The sequence below is a fragment of the Mastigoproctus giganteus genome, chromosome 10 (genome assembly GCF_048544385.1).
Source record: "Mastigoproctus giganteus isolate SK-2022 chromosome 10, ASM4854438v1, whole genome shotgun sequence".
Lineage (NCBI taxonomy): Eukaryota > Metazoa > Arthropoda > Arachnida > Uropygi > Thelyphonidae > Mastigoproctus > Mastigoproctus giganteus.
In genome coordinates, this window is record NC_143584.1 from 202,197,630 (window position 1) to 202,216,931 (window position 19,302).

Genomic DNA, 19,302 nt, shown 5'->3' on the forward strand with positions numbered 1-19,302 from the left:
AAGATAAAACAGAATTTAATTTTATCAGGATGGTTCAAGATATACTCATTGTATCATCAGTGATGTTTCCAGTTTAGGGTTTCAAATTTGAAAAAAAAGTATTAAAGTGTATGCAATTTTTTGAATTTGTTAAATTTTTTTATAAGGATATGTCATTCTTAATATTTTTTTGTGATTATAACCTGTTATTTTTAACTTTAAATTTAATAAATATTGCATTGTATTATATTAGTATTATTAGTGATATGTTACTTGTGAAGTAAAGTGAAATAAAGCATATTTATTTTGCTAATATTTTTAGTGGTATTCTCATAAACTAGAAGTCGGGTTCTGTTCTTGTGCTGAATATATAACTTTACATTGTTATTAGTACTGTTATTATTTATTGTGTTAATTGTGCGAGATTCAAATAAAATAATTTTTGTTTCCTCAGAGGTGTGATTATGGCTGTTTAACTACCTTTCTTCCTCCAAAACAAGAATATGTCATCAGCATTAAACTATCTGATGTTCAGATTAAACTGTACCAGTATTATCTTGATAATCTTGCACGTGGTCGCTCTGCTGAAGGTGGATATATTGGGAAGCAGCTTTTTGCAGATTTCAATATACTAAGACTTATTTGGACCCATCCTCATGCACTTAAGCTTAATCAAGTTCGATTGGAAAATAAAAAAGCTTTGGTTAGTAAAAACAAATAAAGTAATATATGTATTACTTTACATTTCAGATAAATTAATTTTTTTCTTGAATTAATTGTTTTAGTTATATTTATTTATCTATTTTATATAACATTCTAAATGTATATTATGAAAATTCTGTAAATATAACACCTGGAACATGATGTTAAACTAAAATTCAGAATATTGGCATCTAGTCTTATAAATATTTACAGAAGCTCCATAGTTTTTACAAATGACTACTGATTATATGACCATAAAATTCATAGTAGAACTTGTAATCTTGACCCATGTTAGAACTTATAATCTTATTTGGTGTTAATAGACTGGGTGATGTCCCTATTATCAACAAATTTTATGAGCTTATGGTATATATATATATACAGGTAGGTCCCGTTTTACGATGGTCCATTTTACGACTTTTCACATTAATGACTGTTTCAAAATATTACCTGAAAAAATTGAAAATAACAAAAAAATCACAACTCAGTAACACGTTGCAGCAACACCTGCAAGTCCAAACATGCACTAGGTGTTTCTTTTGTTTTTTGTGGTGCATTGTGGGTGGAATGATAGCTGCGCCAAGAGTTGTTATTATTATTAATAGCCATATGGTGCAAAGAAGCCCGAGGCTTATGCTACACCCCCCTCGACGTGGGCACCTGTACGTGGTGAGGGGACCTCCCAGTGACGCTGCTGGACTTCCAGACTAGCATCACTGGGATCCAACGCCCACAGCCCAGGTTCCAGGCTTACATCAATGGAATCCGGCGTGTTTGCCGTGCGCTGCGACCCGTGGAAATTCGGAAAGGGGGATCCTGGTGGTTGAGGGGCCCAGCTTCAATACACCACTTTGGCCCCTACTTCGACAAGACAGGTGGTCCTGGAAGGCCCGGCTAGGATCAATCGGCTAGTAGGCTCGCCTGCGAGGGTCAACCGTGTCAATGCCACGCCCCTACCCTCATGGTCTGAGGGACAGGATTCAGGCTGGCAGCAGTGCGGGTATAGTGTCTGGGTAGCCCTGGCGTCCCACTCCCGAGCGCATTTATTGCATGCCGGGTAGTGGGCGTCCCTTTGGGCTCCGTGGTGGGTGGGGAGCCCAGGCACTGAACAATTTAATAAACTCCATGAATCCTGATAAACTAACTTCTTCAGGGGCCCCAACCCGGTCCCTATCTGAAACCATTGACAAAGATCCAGATAGCATTATTGCTAATAAGAGGCAGCGAACCGAATTACCATCAGGGCCAGTCCCAAGGTTCTTAATCATGCATTCTACCAATGAGACACCGATTGGTAAAATGTCGCCCTTTTTTATTCAAAAAGGGTTAGATGGGTTAGCTGGTTCACCCAAATCAGTTAAAAGGCTTCGTTCTGGAGACCTTTTAATTGAAACTAAAAATGACAGGCAATCAGAACATCTACTCCGAACAACATCACTCGGAGGAATCCCTATAACTGTGACACCACACAGAACACTCAATTCATCAAGAGGTGTCATTTCGGAGTGGGACCTTCTCGACGTAACCGAGGTGGAAATCTGCTCCGAATTAAAACCACAGGGAGTCATTGCCGTCAAGAGAATCACTGCGCGAAGGGATGGAAGAATTGTTAAAACCAGGAGCGTTATCCTGACTTTTAACACTCCTAAACCTCCTGATGAGATTAAAGCTGGATACATCAACTGTTCAGTGCGTCCATACGTTCCGAACCCTTTACGGTGTTTCAAATGCCAGAAGTATGGACTTTCTCAAATGGCCTGCCGTGGAGTCCTTGCATGCGCTTGATGCGGTGCAAAGGACCACGAAACAACAGCATGTTCAGCCGCAAAACCCACCTGTATTAACTGTGAAGGCGAACACCCGGCCTATTCACGAGCATGCCAGAGGTGGAAAGAAGAAAAAGAAATTCAACGGCTGAAGGCAGAGCTGAATATATCATACCAGGAGGCAAGGAAATCGGTCAAACCCCTGAATATCAACAAACCTACCTACGCCTGGAAGGTAGCAGGGAGATGTTCCGTCGGAACTCAGACGGACATCACCATTCCTCCAAAGGAGTCTTTCACTCCCATCGCGCGGTATCTCTTAAGTTCTCAAAAACCTGCACAAAAGGACCAATCAGCTGCCACTCCTATATCGGTACCTCCTAATGCTCCAAATAACAAACGTAATTGTGAAAGAAAAGAATAAGAAAGGGGAAGTCCCCCCTAGTACCCAAGAAAAGATGGATGTCGAGCAGAAGGAGGTACCCGAAGATTCAGTCTTGGAACTCTTTGCCAAGAAGGAAATGGACACGGGACAGCGTCCATTCTTCCCCAAAAAAGATAAATCCAAGACTGATAAAAGTAAGCCCTCAGCACCTCGGAAGCCGCCTGATGGACCCACCAAGCCAAAATAATGGCTAAATTCCTACAATGGAATTGTCGTGGATTCCGGCAAAATATTGATGACATCAAGGCCCTCCTGCAAAAGCACGAGCCAGTTTGCTTTTGCTTGCAGGAGACATATCTAAAGGCAAATGATGATCCCACCATGCACAACATCACAGTTTTTCGAAAGGATAGAATTGCGGATGGCTCTGTACATGGGGGAGTGGCTATCCTTGTGGGTAACCAGACCCCAGTGCAGCCCTTGCTAATTACAACCAGCATAGAGGCCGTTGCAATTCGCCTTTCAGTGGGATTCTTATTAACTGTTTGCTCCATTTATTTGCGACCTGGGACTGACATCTCCCAGGCAGACCTTGATGATCTTCTAACGCAGCTGCCTCCCCCTTTCTTACTTCTTGGGGATTTTAACGGACGTAACACCCTGTGGGGTAGTGCTAACATGAACGGAAGGGGAAGAGTCATAGAGCGTATGCTCAATGACAATGATCTTTCCCTTCTAAATACTGGAACAAACACCTTCTTCCACATGCCTACCCGTACTTTTTCTGCCATTGATCTCTTTATCTGCTCCCCTTCTCTACTCCCTTCACTCACTTGGGAAGTGGAGGAGAATCCATACGGAAACGATCACTTCCCTGTGATAACCTCGTTACACAGCGGGAGACCATGTCTTCCCTTCAGGTTACCACGGTGGAAGATTGATCAGGCTGACTGGACTGCCTACCAACATCAGGCAAATTTTGATCTTAGCACAGTCAGTCAAGAGCCTATCAATGATGCAGTTAAGTACATCACAGAAAATATTGTCCAAGCAGCTGCGAATGCTGTTCCAAAAACATCTGCCCGGTTTCCACCATTTCCCAAACCTTGGTGGAATTCACAATGCACAGCAGCAAAAAAGGCTCAAAACAAAGCGTGGGGGATATTCCGCCGATATCCTACCACAAACAACCTTATAGCCTTCAAACGTGCACGAGCCAAAGCACGCTACATCCATCGTCAGAGTCAAAAGGAATCGTGGATCCGTTTTACATCATCTATTAACCAGTCTACCAACTCTAAGGTAGTCTGGGATAAAATCCGGAAAATGAAGGGAAAATATACACCCCACCCTTCTTCAATCCTAGATTATAATGGATGCGCTATTGCAGATCCAACTGCAATAGCCAATGCTCTTGGGGAAACATTCTCTAACATCTCCGCAACATCCTCGTACTCCCCAGAGTTCCTGGTCCTGAAACATAAACTGGAAAGAGAAGCACTTAATTTTAAGTCCAAGGGCCTCTATCCCTACAACGGGGATTTTACTATTCAGGAACTGAAAAGAGCCCTCGCTCTTTCCAAAGCAAGTGCTGTTGGACCAGATGGCATCCATTATGACATGATTAAACATCTTTCACCAAAATCTGTGGATTGTCTGCTCCTTCTGTATAACAGAATCTTTACTGAAGGGCAGTTTCCGGACTCCTGGCGAAAGGCAATCGTTCTTGCCTTCCCTAAGCCAGGAAAGGATCCAAAAGTCACCACCAATTATCGTCCTATTGCTCTGACTAGCTGTCTGTGCAAAATCCTGGAGAGAATGGTTAATTCTCGTTTAATATGGTATCTCGAATCAAATGACCTTCTCTCCAACATGCAGTGCGGCTTCCGAAGGAACCAGTCCACTTTGGACCATCTTATTAGATTGGAAGCATCCATCCGGGATGCTTTCCTAAAACGCGAACACTTGGTGTCGGTGTTCTTTGACATGGAAAAAGCGTATGACACAACTTGGAGAGTTGGCATTTTAAAAGATTTACATAGGCTAGGCCTTAGAGGGCATCTGCCCTTTTTTATTCAAACCTTTTTAGCCAATCGATCGTTCCAAGTTCGTGTGGGATCCTCACTCTCTCGCTCCTTTAGCCAACAGGAGGGAGTACCACAAGGATCAGTATTAAGTGTCACGCTTTTTGCCATCAAAATAAACTCCATCACAGAACAACTTCCTCCAACTGTAAACAGTGCCCTCTATGTTAATGACTTTAGCATTTTTTGTCAGTCGTGCAACATGAGGGTTATTGAAAGACAACTGCAGAAAGCCATTGATAGTCTGAATTCCTGGGCACTTGCTAATGGCTTCAGGTTCTCGCCGGAGAAGACCGTTTGCGTACACTTTTGTCGCAAACGTAATCTTCATCCTGAACCTGAATTAAGGCTCGGACAAAATGCTATTCCAGTAGCAGCGAACACCAAATTCTTGGGACTCATATTCGATAAAAAACTGACATTTTTGGATCATGTTCGTCAACTCCGCACAAAGTGCACACGTGGGCTTAATATTCTCCGCTCGCTCTCCACTACATCTTGGGGAGCAGACCGATGGACCCTTCTTTGGCTTTACCGTGCACTTATGCGATCGAAACTAGATTATGGGTCCCAGGTATATTCCTCAGCCAGAGACAGTGTCCTTCGATGGCTGGACCCCGTCCATCATCAGGCGCTACGTACTGCTACTGGAGCATATCGTACATCTCCTGTCCAGAGCTTATACGTCGAAGCAAATGAACCACCGTTATTGCTCCGACATAAGCAGTTGTCTTTAAAGTATGCTTTAAAACTGAAATCCCTGCCAGACCCTCCTACGTGGCCATTCGTTTTTGAACCACGATGGGAAAATTTATACAATACTCGTAAGACTGCCAATCGTCCTTTTGGTATTCGTTTCCAAGAGCTACTCAAAGAAATTAATATCAAGGTAGACAAGGTTGCCCAAACATCAAAGCAACCCTTTCCACCCTGGGCATAATCGTGTCCCGGCATGCGACTTGTCGCTTAGAAACTGGGGAAAGGCGGACACTCCATCACGTGTCTACCTGCAGCTTCATTCAGCACACCGAACTGAATATTCCGACTTCACGCCAGTCTACACAGACGGTTCGAAGTCGGAATCATATGTGGGATCTGCTGCTGTCTTTATAGACAGCACTATATCAGAGCAGATTCCCTCTGAATGCCGCATATTTACTGCAGAGCTGCACGCTGTAGAGTTAGCCTTGGAACACATTAGTAAATGCCAATACCAACGGTTCATTTTATATTCAGACTCTCTTAGCATGTTACAGGCTTTAATATCTGTGAGATATAATCCTCATCCAGTTCTGTCTAGCATTCAGCAGAAGATTCACGTTCTCCATGAACGCGAACATGATATCCGCTTCTGCTGGATTCCCAGCCACATTGGGATTAGGGGAAATGATTTGGCTGACGCCGCAGCCAAATCAGCAGTTCCCAATAATAACCGCTGCCTGTTAGTCCCCTATACAGACTACAGGCAAATAATACACAAGAAAATACATTCCCAATGGCAGGATTCGTGGAATAGACAGACTGCGAATAAATTATATCAAATAAAGCCTGTAATTGAACCGTGGCAGTCTAGTCTGCGCAGGAATCGTAAGGAGGAAGTTGTTCTTGCCCGGACCCACATAGGACATAGTCATTTGACACATTCTTTTCTGTTGAGGGCTGATGACCCTCCGCACAGTTTTATCAATTAGACACATTTTAATCGAATGTTCAGATTTTAGCAATATCCGTCTTACTGCTTTTAACCATCTGACTGAGCCATATACACTCAGTCAGATTTTATCTGACAATGACAACGTGTCTGCTGTTTTTAGCTTTTTAAAATCAATAAATATTTTTACTCATATATAAAATTTTTACATTTTTCTTTTATATATTTGTTATACATTTTGACATAGTGACCTAATTAGGTCACTGAAAGTTTAAAATTTTATTTATAAATGACCTGGTCTTGGCGCATTATAGCCTTAGTAGCTGATGCGCCAATAAAACCAAAAAAAAACCAAACCAAACCTTATGCTACACCAGGAAAAAATAAATAAATAAATAAAAAAAATTCCCAAGTTACCCTGAGAGAGAGTCAAAAGTAGAAGGGAATCACCAAGAAAGAAGAATGATGATATCCAGCTCAAGACCCTGGGTGTGCAAAGCCCATACTCACCAAATGTGAGCCCACGGGGTTCTTTATTTACATTCAGTGTGCCATGTTCGTTTAATTGTGAATTTTCGCTCAATTGTTAATGGGTTACATGGTGTTATTTCTCATTAATAATAATTTTTGTGTAACCATGAGCTCTAAGCGTAGGGCAGTTTCTGTGCCAGGGGGAGGGGGGGCAAAAAGAGTGTAAACACTAACAATTAAGGAGAAAATGGATGTGATTGTCACATGGAGTCTGCTGACCATCAGTTGGATGTATGTAAGGTGTTGAGTTTAGCACCTTCTACTATATCAACGATTATGAACAATGTTGATAAAATAAAGTGCGCGCACACACAGGGATAACAAGTGTGTCATCCTCCAGAACAACTTATTCATGTGTATATGAGACAATGGAAAAAATGGAGAAATTGTTAGTGTTGTGGGTTGATGATATGAACCAAAATAACATTTCTGTTACACAGGTGGTAATTCTGGACAAGGCAAAGTCGTTATTTGACGAAATACGAGGAGTCTGGTAGCACTGAAACATTTACTGCCAGCAAAGGGTGATTTCATCAGTTTAAAAACTGTTGTAAAATTCACAATGTGAAAGTGTCTGGTGAGGCTGCTAGTGCTGACGCAGTGGTGGAAGAGTATCCTTCCGAATTTAAACGCTTACTAGACGAAGGCAACTACCACCCTGATTTAGTTTTTTAATGTGTGATGTACATACTCAAGTGATGACTCACAGGACCAAAGTAAAATTTTATTTTATTAATTATTTTATATATAAGTATAAATAAAACATGTGCATTAAATGTTTAAAACATTTAATTATTTATAAAGAACAGAAATATTAGTGCATACTTGGAAAAATTTTGGGAATTTTGGAACCTATCTCATTCAATTACATTATAATTTGGTCTTGTTTTACGACCCTGTTTTGCTGGAACTTAACCATGTTGTAAAACGGGTCCTAGTTGTATATGTGTATGTATTTATTTTTTTTTTTTTTTATTTTTTTTTTATGAAAACCCCAAATACGAAAGGTATCAAAACCTATAGTACTTAGTACCGTGCATGGGTTGAAGGAGAAGTATGGGGATGCCGGAAACTTTGCTCTAGAGACTAAATATAGGGTTCACCACTTCAAGCCTCCAATAAGCAAAGTGGTGGTATTTCACCGGTTGATGAAAGTCATCTACCACCTATGTTTGTGCACTAGATCCTTCTGTTATTAAATAAACACTGAATTTTCCTCAGTGCAGTGTTGATCTTTATCATTTCAGCAGTATAATAAGGCTGCAAAATAAACATTTCCAACAGCCTTCATCATAAAGAATTTTTCCATTTTCTGGAATAATAAAAGTAAAGTAAATTACTAATTACTTACTAATTGATAGTGCCAGTCTCTGGGCCTTTTCAAGAACCTCAATACCTCTTTTTAGGTGTGGCTTCCATTATTGGACAAAGCATTCCAATTTGGTTTCACAGTTGCATTATACAGTGGAATCATTTTATTATATCCAATGGTTTTGATAAATCATCAACAGAACATTATTGGTCCTGTTTTTCTGCATATCCATAGCAAAAAAAAAAAAAATTACCACTGAACTTTCCAAAATCGTACTGTGTTCCCTTTTTCGGGGAAAACATTGTTTCATAAAGTTGAGTGGTGGGGGAAATGCTGGAGGCAGTAAGTAAGAATGCAGTATGGGGGGGGGGTCATCTACATATGGTTTCCTCAAGGGAATACACAATTATTTTGTAAAGGGAAAATCTTGTTTAACTAACGTAGTGACATTGCTAGTAATGAGTTGGATATAGGAAATAACTTGGACAGTGTTTATTTAGACTCTAGCAAAGCATTTGACTCAGACCTCTATGTTTGGTATATAAGTTGGATCACATTGGGATTACAGATTAGAATGCTATGTGTGGATGTGGAGGCCACACTGATAAAAGAGGTCAACATTCTTGAAAAGGTCCAAAGACTGGCAGTATGCCTGTTGAATTTGTCAAAGGATTGCTCATTCAATAAGAGAGTTAGAATATGTGGGATATAGAGCTTAGTGGTGGTAAGCAAAGTGGTGGTATACTCCAATAAGCAAAGTGGTGGTATTTCACCGGTTGATGAAAGTCATCTACCACCTATGTTTGTGCACTAGATCCTTCTGTTATTAAATAAACACTGAATTTTCCTCAGTGCAGTGTGTTGATCTTTATCATTTCAGCAGTATAATAAGGCTGCAAAATAAACATTTCCAACAGCCTTCATCATAAAGAATTTTTCCATTTTCTGGAATAATAAAAGTAAAGTAAATTACTAATTACTTACTAATTGATAGTGCCAGTCTCTGGGCCTTTTCAAGAACCTCAATACAGTCTGTCCTCGTATAGCACGATAGTTGCGTTCCTAGAAAACCTCGTGCAATGCAAAATCGTGCAATATAAACAACAGGCCCTATGGGAAAAGTGGGGTTAGGTGCCGACCACCCAAGATTGAACACCATTTGGAACCAAAACATTACCAAACACAATAAATAATCGGGTAATTTTAATCGTTATAAAATACTTACGTATTTTATAACGATTAAAATACTAATTAAAATAATAAAAATTAAAATAATAAAAATAATATTATATTATAATAAAGTATTTTTAGTATTTTTTAATACTAAAAAAGTATTTTATACGAATAAAATACGTATTTTATTCGTAAAAAATTTATTATATTAAATAAAATAGTCGTAATAAAATACTTACGTATTTTATAATACGTAATACGTAAGTCGTAATAAAATATTGCTAATGCTTTTGCTTCTATCGTAAGCAAACTTGCTTTTTGTTTGATTTTCTATCGAAAGAGATGACAGCCGTTCCATCTCTTCCAATTCTTTGTGTCTTAATCTAATGGATTTTAATTACACTTTGAGTTGTTCCCGCTACGAAAGTTGTTTTTATTTTCTCTGCATTCTTTGTAATTCTCGGCGTTGCCTCATTTAGGTCTGTAGCACGTGCAATATCACATGGTCTTTCATTTCGCTCAAAGCGTTTCACAATTTCATATTTTTTCTCTATCGACAGAAGCGGAATGGCCATAAGCTTTACGGGGGAAACCACGGTGGGCCGGAGGCCGGTGTGATTTTGGCCATAAACCGTAGTATGAGACCACTATAAATTTTCCCGGGTAAGAATTTTTGAGCCAGTCCGCCTCTGTTTATCCATATTGCTTTTTTTTCTCTCTCTGAATCTGCAGTGTCTTCGCCAGGACGCTTCCTTTTCACACCTTTTAAGTATTTTACTAATTTTTAGGGAAAAAAGCACAATTACAAAACGAGGAGGCACGCTTGATACACATAAACAAAGCTGCGCGCGTGTAGCAACCGAATAAACAACACTGTAAAACCCGAGATACACTATTAACACCTCACATTTTACTAAAGCACATTTCTAGGGGTTACTACCATAAAACAATATAAACATTTTCCAGTTGCGTTTCTACTAGTGGAATCTGTTATAAACTGGTAGTAAACTCGATCTAATTGCATTTGCGATTACAGTATATCGATAGCTGGAATTGGGTTGGTTTTTACGTTATTATGGTGAAATGTGTTTCCCCTTCACTGATATAAAACACATAAATACATTTTCAGAATCTTCTTCATCCTATCGTGTTGCGTTCAGTTGGGGTGATTCCGCGTTCGACTGCCATTTCTTGTAAACACAAAGGCGAATTGTGCATAAGCGAATTCGGTTCGTGTTATATAAGATATCGTTCCCCTATTTATAAATCGTGTATGATCGAATTCGTGTAATGCAAACACGTGTTATACGAGGACCGACTGTACCTCTTTTTAGGTGTGGCTTCCATTATTGGACAAAGCATTCCAATTTGGTTTCACAGTTGCATTATACAGTGGAATCATTTTATTATATCCAATGGTTTTGATAAATCATCAACAGAACATTATTGGTCCTGTTTTTCTGCATATCCATAGCAAAAAAAAAAAAAAAATTACCACTGAACTTTCCAAAATCGTACTGTGTTCCCTTTTTCGGGGAAAACATTGTTTCATAAAGTTGAGTGGTGGGGGAAATGCTGGAGGCAGTAAGTAAGAATGCAGTATGGGGGGGGGGTCATCTATATATGGTTTCCTCAAGGGAATACACAATTATTTTGTAAAGGGAAAATCTTGTTTAACTAACGTAGTGACATTGCTAGTAATGAGTTGGATATAGGAAATAACTTGGACAGTGTTTATTTAGACTCTAGCAAAGCATTTGACTCAGACCTCTATGTTTGGTATATAAGTTGGATCACATTGGGATTACAGATTAGAATGCTATGTGTGGATGTGGAGGCCACACTGATAAAAGAGGTCAACATTCTTGAAAAGGTCCAAAGACTGGCAGTATGCCTGTTGAATTTGTCAAAGGATTGCTCATTCAATAAGAGAGTTAGAATATGTGGGATATAGAGATTAGTAACTAACTACTTTGGAGAGGCTCTCAGAAGGAGATAGTAATGTGAATGAAGGCAAAATTTTCATTCAATTCAGTGATGCTATAATAGATTGATTAAAAATGCAATACAAAGGCATCTTGATAGAAGGAAACACAGCATGCTTTTGTAAATAAATCTTGTTTAATTATTACAAGTCATTCATGAATTAGGTGTACAAAATAATTTTGATACTATTTATTTTGGCTTTTGCAAAGCATTTGATTCTGTCCCATATGAGAGGTTACTTTATAAACTTTCATATGTTGATATCACAGGGTATAGTCCTTATATGGATTGTGGGATGGCTGCAGGATATGCATATATCTTTCTTATGGTAATACCTAAGGATTCCCATAAGGGAATCCTTAGCTATCACCATAAGAAAGTCCCATTTCTCAATAGTGAGCATTTCTGTGTAGCCAGCCATGTGTGTGTGTGTGTTGTATAGGTTTGTGTATTTAGCAACTTGCTGTGTTGCTAAGGGAGGCCAAATGGGCTGTTTGGTCTTCCTTCTGCCATCTTAGAGTTTTGGAAGGCAAGTCCTGATGAAGTGTCAAGAGGAAAATAATGAGGGATTAGGGGAAAGCAGAAGAGGAAGGTAGTGGAATGCTATTACCTCCTGTTCTCCCACAGAAACACTTGAAGAGAGCAGGAAGAAATAGTAATAGAGGAGGTTAAAGTTCAATATAAAGTAGGGAGAGAAAGGTGAAGATCTCCCCTAGGGGTGGGAGAGATGCAGGATTAGACAACCAGTGACTTTGGCACATGCTATATTACAGCCTCTACCAAGTAGGTATAATTGCTGGAGAGTGTTGCTAAGGAAGAGTATTGCACAGCTAGTTTATGAATCAGTTGTTTTACAGTGCACATGTGCTGTGTAACAGCCTCTGCCAGGCAGGTACTAATGCTCTGCATACATACAGATAATGTAAACTTGATAAGGCTAGTACATATTGTTGCGCCGACCGGGCTAGCCGGGTGGATAAAGTGCTTGCCTGGCAACCCAAAGGTCACGGGTTCGATTCCCGCCTCAGGCTTGGATCAAAGTACTGCAAAAACCTTGGGAGGTGCATATGGCCACAGAAGCCTATGCGCCACAACTACCAAAAAAAAAAAAACATATTGTTGCTGCATAACTGGTGAATTAGAGTAGTGTTATTCTTGCATTTGAGTATTAGTTTAATTTATTCTAAATTCTGTTAGAATTGAAATGGAAATCATGTCCCAGACTAGAGCAGCAAAGCAATGGGTTTAAAGCAGCAGAAGTGCTGTGTCTCGCGATGGAGAACTGAAGGGGAAGTTCTCCTATGAATCATGGCCTGAAGAAATGTTTGTGGATCTTTCTGGAAACATGATATAGCCGGGGTGGGTGGGTGTGTGTGTGTGTGCGCGCGCGCGCGCCTGGTGCAGAGAGTGTGAAGAAATGAGGTGCCAACTTAGCGTTGTGATGGTCCTTTATGAGAGCTTGAAGAGTAGGGTAAATACGCCGGAAAGTATTAAAATGGGGGGACGGCATCAAACCCTCAGCTGCCCAACTCAATGTCAGAGCTCACACTTGCGCATCAGACAACACATCAGCAATATTCTAGGGCAGAATGCACTGGTCCTACAGGAAGTAGCTATTGTCATGGAAACGGGAAATATATTGTCCAAAAAGGACAGATGGAATAGGACCAGGGATATATCTGCCAGAGGCAAAAGTTGAAGATATTGCAGAATAGATGTCGTCTTTTAAGGGCACAAAATGTGATACTGTTGTGCACATTGGCACTAGTGACATTAAGAGTAGATCTGCTGACTTACTTGACAAGTATAGGGCAATGTTGAGGAAAAGTTGCAAGTTAGGGTTAGATTTGAAAGTGTCTGCAATTCTGCCCAGTCTTAATAGGAAGGAGTATATAATGGGAATCTTGTCAATCAATTCGGCTGTGAAGAGATTGGGCAATGCCCATGGAGTAAATTTTTTCTTACTGTGATCTATGCTTGCTAACAGATGAGACTGATTCTACAGGGATGTAGAATCAGCCTCGTTTAGTTAGAAAGGGTGCAAGAATGTTTGTTGATGATATTGAGGCAGCGTTAGGCGAGTCAGAAAACTGCTAGCATAGGGGGAAAACACAGAATAATAGATTAACAGTAGCTGCAGGCAAAGATGAAAATGATTCTTGCACTGTTTCTATTGGAAAGTGCAGCAGCTTGGTAAGCAAGGCGCTGCGTATTTAAAGGTCTACTGTGAATCATCATGAAACAGATAAATAAATGGGCCGTGTCAGGTTAAGAACAGGCACTTGTATAATTGTATGTACACCAATGCTAGGAGCATATTTAATAAATTTGATGAATTTGAAGTGTGGTCATGTCATCAAATACAGACACTGCAGGGATATCAGAGACATGGTGTTATTCAGATATAAAGGATGCAGAATTTGAATATGGGGAGAACAATGTGTATTTTGTATATTGTCAAGCAGTACTGGGAGTTGGGGTTTCCCCTACAAACTGCATAACGTACATTATGACGCTACAAACTCTGTAAATGCCAGAGATAGTGTAAGTTTTAGCGTTAGTTTGCATAGTGTAGTGTTAGGTTGTGTTGGCTTGTTGTTCCTCCAGCATTTGACCTGGGGGCCCCTAATGGGGCTCCATATTGTCTGTCCTGGCCTTGGAGAGGCAACTGGATGTAGTGTAGGTAGAAAGTGTTCTGGCAGGTGTGAACCCTGAACTGTGTCTGAGCTTGCCAGGGAGGGCCCTGGGGGGGGGGGGGGGGTAGGAATGCTAAAAGAGGAAAATGTGAAAGGAGTGACAGTGAAGAGGGAGGGAACAGATGAAGAAGTTTGAGGTGGATAATAGGAAGGCTGTCCACCTGGAAATATGAAGTGAAAGGAATAGAGGGTGCCCCTGTGAGAAGAACCTACCCTCACATGGGATGGGGCTGTTAAGGAAAAGTAAAACATTTATGGTGATAGGATCCACCAAGCAAAAAAAACATATTTACTCATAATAACTAGGGCATGCTGCACAGTCAGTACCCGGTACAGAAAGGACATGTGCATGTGTGTCCATGTAGTGGGTAGCTCCTAGGCAATTGCCTGTTTCCACCTTTAACTCCTGTGATGGTACAGAAAATCTGCAAAATGGACCTGTAAAAGTATATTCATTAAAAGATGGAAGTCTGAGTGTGTGTGTTCTGTTTCTGTGTTGTGTGTGTCAGGCCACTTCGCCACCAGAGAGCAGCTAACACCTGGGTAGCTGCTTCCTAGTGCCCATCCCTAGGCACAAGGAGCTGGACCTGAGTCTATTATCACTGTCAAGCATATGCAATGCTGAAAATCCTGCACCTGCCGGCAGAAAAGTAAAGTGTAAAGTGTATTAGTTGTCTGATGGCACCAGGGGTTTCTCCCATCTCTGCATTATGTACTCTGTGTGACACAAGAACTCTGTGGAGGCCAGGGATTTAAAAAAGTGTGGGGGGAGAGGTTTGTTGTGTAATGTTATTTTGTGTTGTGTTGTGTTGTTTCTTTGACCATTTATCTATTGGGACTCACCATTGCCCAGACTTTGCCACAAGGAGGCAGGTCATGCACCTAGTAGACTGTTTAAGTACTCTGGCAGGCCCAGCCACCTAATTTCCAAGGATTTCAGTGAAAGGCCTATATATATAAAAGGGGGAGGAGCAAACACTAGAATTTGGAAAGGCCGAAAGAGGTTTACAAGAAAGCAGTTGAATTTAGATGTCGATTAGAATTTGGCAGCATTGTTAGGGATGTACTTGGTTGATTTAGTTAAAATGGGGGCAAGACTGAAGACTGGGGGAAAACAAGTAGAAGAATGGGGACAATAGAGTAGGCATCCCCAAAGAGGCAGTGAAGACGAGCCCAACCAGGCGAAGTATGGGGGGGGGGAATAGAAAGAGACCCATTGAATCCCTTGCCTAGGGGTGGGATTTTAAAGGGAACCGAGTACCCGGTTCAGATCGCCAAATGGCATGTTGGCAGTGGAGCTCAGTATGTCTCTGTCAGTGATCACTGTCAGGTCCATGTAAGTGTCGAATCCGGTAGGAAGGTAGAACTGCCCATCCTGCTCCGGAGGTGGGATACGTTGCTTCCTGTGGGGAGCCTACCAGGCAAAGAGGGAGTAATCTCCATCCTCGCCTGGTGGGGGGAAGAGAGACACATTTATAGGCACTCCCCGGCTTACGTAATACTCAACTTACAGAAATTCGACTTTATATAAGTTTTTGCCAGCCAGTGCAAACTTCAAAAAATTGTGGAAACATATTTTTCATCCCGTAGGAATAAATGGAAGTATCGTGAAAATATTGTAGTGTGGATCCAATAACACATTGTTTTTTTTTTTTGTTTTTTTTTTTGTGGTGATTCGTTCCAAGACCTCGGAAGTTGAAATTTTCGGTATAAAACTAAGCTATTTATCTCCCTAAAAGGTAATTTTTATAATGAAAATTGCACTACACTTTCATCGTTATCGTACCTTCTGTTATAAGAATCAATTTTGAAAGCCTTTGTGATATTTTTCTAAAGCAAATTTTTTTTTTTTTTTTTTTTTTTTTGTTAGTGTATCGGCTTCCGTGGCCATAATGCACCTCCCAAAGTTTTTACATTTTACTCTGATGCAAGCCCGAGGCGGGATTTGAACCCGCGACCTTTGGGTTGCCAGACAGGCACTTTACCCACCTGGTTAGCCCAGTCAGCAAAGCATATTTCTGGAGGTCATGAATATAAAACAATTTGCACTTTCCTGTTTATTGGGCTTTTCTGTTAGCATAATCTATTATAAACGGGTAGTAAGCTCGATCTTATTGCATTTGCGATAATACCAATAATTGGAATTCTGTGAGTTTTTATGTTACGGTATGGTGAAATGAGGTCCCCTTCACTGAAATGTTCAATCATTTAAAAAACATAAATAAATTTTCAGAATCTTCTCTTCATTCCTATTTACTTATTACAGTGGTGAAGGGAAAGGGACCAATGGAAAGTGCAAGTGCTGGCAGTGCTAGGAAAAGAAACAAAATTGATTTAGAAATGAAGATGATTAATTAAGAAATATGAAGCAGGACAAAGTTTGTCATCTATTGCACGAAATTTGGTTTTGCTGCTTCAACAGTGAATTCTATTTTAAGGGACAGTGCGCATATAAAAGAACATGTTAAAGGATCAATGCACTTAAGATTAACAGTGATCACAAAACAGCATTCAGGTGCTCTGTCGAAGGTGGAAAAGCTATTAATAATATAGATGGAACATCAGATTCAGAAGCAAGTGCCCCTGAGTTCAATGATCATTCAAGCAAAAGCAAGAAGTATTTATGAAGATATTAAGGATAAGTACAGGAAACCCCAAGCCACGTTCGTGGAAAAAAATGGGTTGTTTAATAGGTTCAAGCATCACGCTGGTTTCCAAAACATTAAAGTATGATGGTGAAGTCACTAGTGCCGATTCTGCAGCTGCAGAGAAATTTTGTAATGTGTTGAAAAAATCCCCTTCTAAATCTCCACGCCCTCAATTTCCGCAGTGGCGTGCTTATCAGCTGGAGAGTTAATTCTGGCAAAAATGCTCGAAAGGTAAAACTTTCTGACATCATGCCTGTCCCCTCTGGCGCCTCCGTAGCCAGGTGGGAAGGAGCAGCACTGCATAGCACACGCTTCTTGATTAGACCGGGGTTCGAGCCCATCACCACCAAATACGGAGGATGCGGAAAGGTCAAGGAATGACTACCGCAAATCCCGGAGCAATATGGCCTTAGTTGCTAATGCTCCTAAAAAAAACCAAACAACAACAACAACAACAACAACTGTCCCCTCTCTCTTTTTGAAATTTTTGTATTTTGTACACTTTTATAATTTTTCCTGCTCACGAGATAAAAAAATTGAATAAATAATTCTATCTACATGTTCGTCGAACATTTCTTTTTTGCTTCAATCAAATTTGTGAGTGCTGCATAAGCATTTAGGGAAATTCCGAATTACGTAAGTCAGGGTGTGGCTGTACTTCATTCATAATCTGCATTCTGTTTTTATACTTTTTTCTTATATTTTATTATAATTTGTTTTTCTGTTATATATATATATATATTTTTTTTTATATATATATATATATATTTCACTCATTCATCTTTTTTCTCACACACCGGGGCAGGGATGCAGTGGTGTGTAACGTAAATTTAAATACTAATCTAAATAAGAATATAAAAGATTAAAACTAGGGTTAATGTGTACCTACTGTAATATTTATGGTTTTCATTCTTTATCACACACTCACACTCTCATTCATTCTTCTGGCTTTCCGTTTCATTTGTTCTACTCTTGCTTTCTGCATTGCACTCTCTGGGCACCTCGACTTACTGTTATTCTTCAGTTGTGGTGCAGGCCTAGCCACACGTTTTTTGAAGGCCGGGAGAGAATGCAGTGATAGTGTTTCTGTTGTTAGTATATATAAAGTAATGTAAGTTATTATTAACTTTCTATTCTTTCGGTCAATTACATTTGCTGTTCCACTCATTTCCATTCACCATAAGACTCATTCTCTCTCTCTCTCTCTCTCTCTCCCTCTCTCTCCCTCCCTCCTCCCCTCTCCTTACTACTTACTACTAGCTTACTGATATGTTTCAGCTAATCTGCTCCCCTGGCTGCCTGTATATCTCCCCTACTACATGGTTACTTATTTGATGTGGGGGCCCCAGGTTCCTAAACATGGCAGGATACTCGCAGGTGGTACCCAGGTCAGTCCAGGTTTGTCATGTCAGGTTTCTGCCAGAGCAAAAAATACGGCAATTCTGACAGTTTTTAAGTCATCATCTAGGTGTGGTGGGAGACGTGGCAGTTTTAACTGTTGATTATTGTTTAATTGCTGTGGTGCTGAATTGCCTTTCTTTGGATAGTTCTGTGCATTTTTGAATATTTTTTGTGTGAAGGTTAGCATTAGTATTAGTAGAGGCATACGATGTAAGAAAACAAGCTTATGCAGCATCAGCCAAAAAAAGACTGCTCCCATTTCACCCCTCCGTTTTTCCAAATACCTGTCAAAAGCTGGCTAAAGGCAAACTTCTGCACATCTATCCTACAATTGTCTTCCTCAGTTTGAATTTATTCCCTCTCAGGTGATTATTCTGAGCAAGAGGAAGAATCCGACCAGCATTGAGCATGCTCAAACCATTCAGAACTTTATACACCTTAATCAGATCATCTCGCTGGAGATTACAGTCTCCAGACACTGTAATCTGCAAAACTTAAGCCTCTCTTCGTAAGAGCAACCCTTCGTTCCATTCACTAATCTTGTTGCCCTTCTCTGCACTCATTCCAGCAGCTCTACATCCTTCTTGAAATGATACCTCCAGACCTGTATACAGTACTCAAGGTGTGACCTGACCATTGCCATATGCAAGGGGATAATCACCTCCTTATCCCTGCTAGAAAAATTCCTGTATATCATTGACAAGACACCATGAGCTACTCTTGCAGACCATCTGCACTGCTCAGAAAACTTCATATCTGCCTGTACAATTACCCCCAGGTCCTTTTCATTCTCTGCCACTGTCAGTGTAGTACCACAGAGTAGATACGGTACTCTGAGGTTACTGCTTCCCATATGTAGTACTTTACATTTGTCAGTGTTAAACTTCATTTTCCACCTCTCAGCCTATCTGGTCAACTTTTCTAGATCCTGTTGCAGCAGCGTACTGTCATTAGCATACTTAACAATCCTATCAACCTTCGTATCGTC

At 40.3% G+C, this 19,302-nt stretch overlaps 1 protein-coding gene across 3 annotated transcripts in view; it reads left to right on the top strand.

Annotated features, from left to right (window-relative positions):
• Positions 1–19,302, top strand: part of XNP (ATRX chromatin remodeler XNP) — a 664,672-nt gene that overhangs the window by 370,665 nt on the left and 274,705 nt on the right. For all 3 annotated transcript variants that reach the window (XM_090383634.1, XM_090383636.1, XM_090383635.1), the window contains exon 17: positions 434–682. In XM_090383634.1, coding sequence (XP_090239760.1) covers positions 434–682 — 249 coding nt within the window. The remainder of the gene's footprint in view (positions 1–433; positions 683–19,302) is intronic.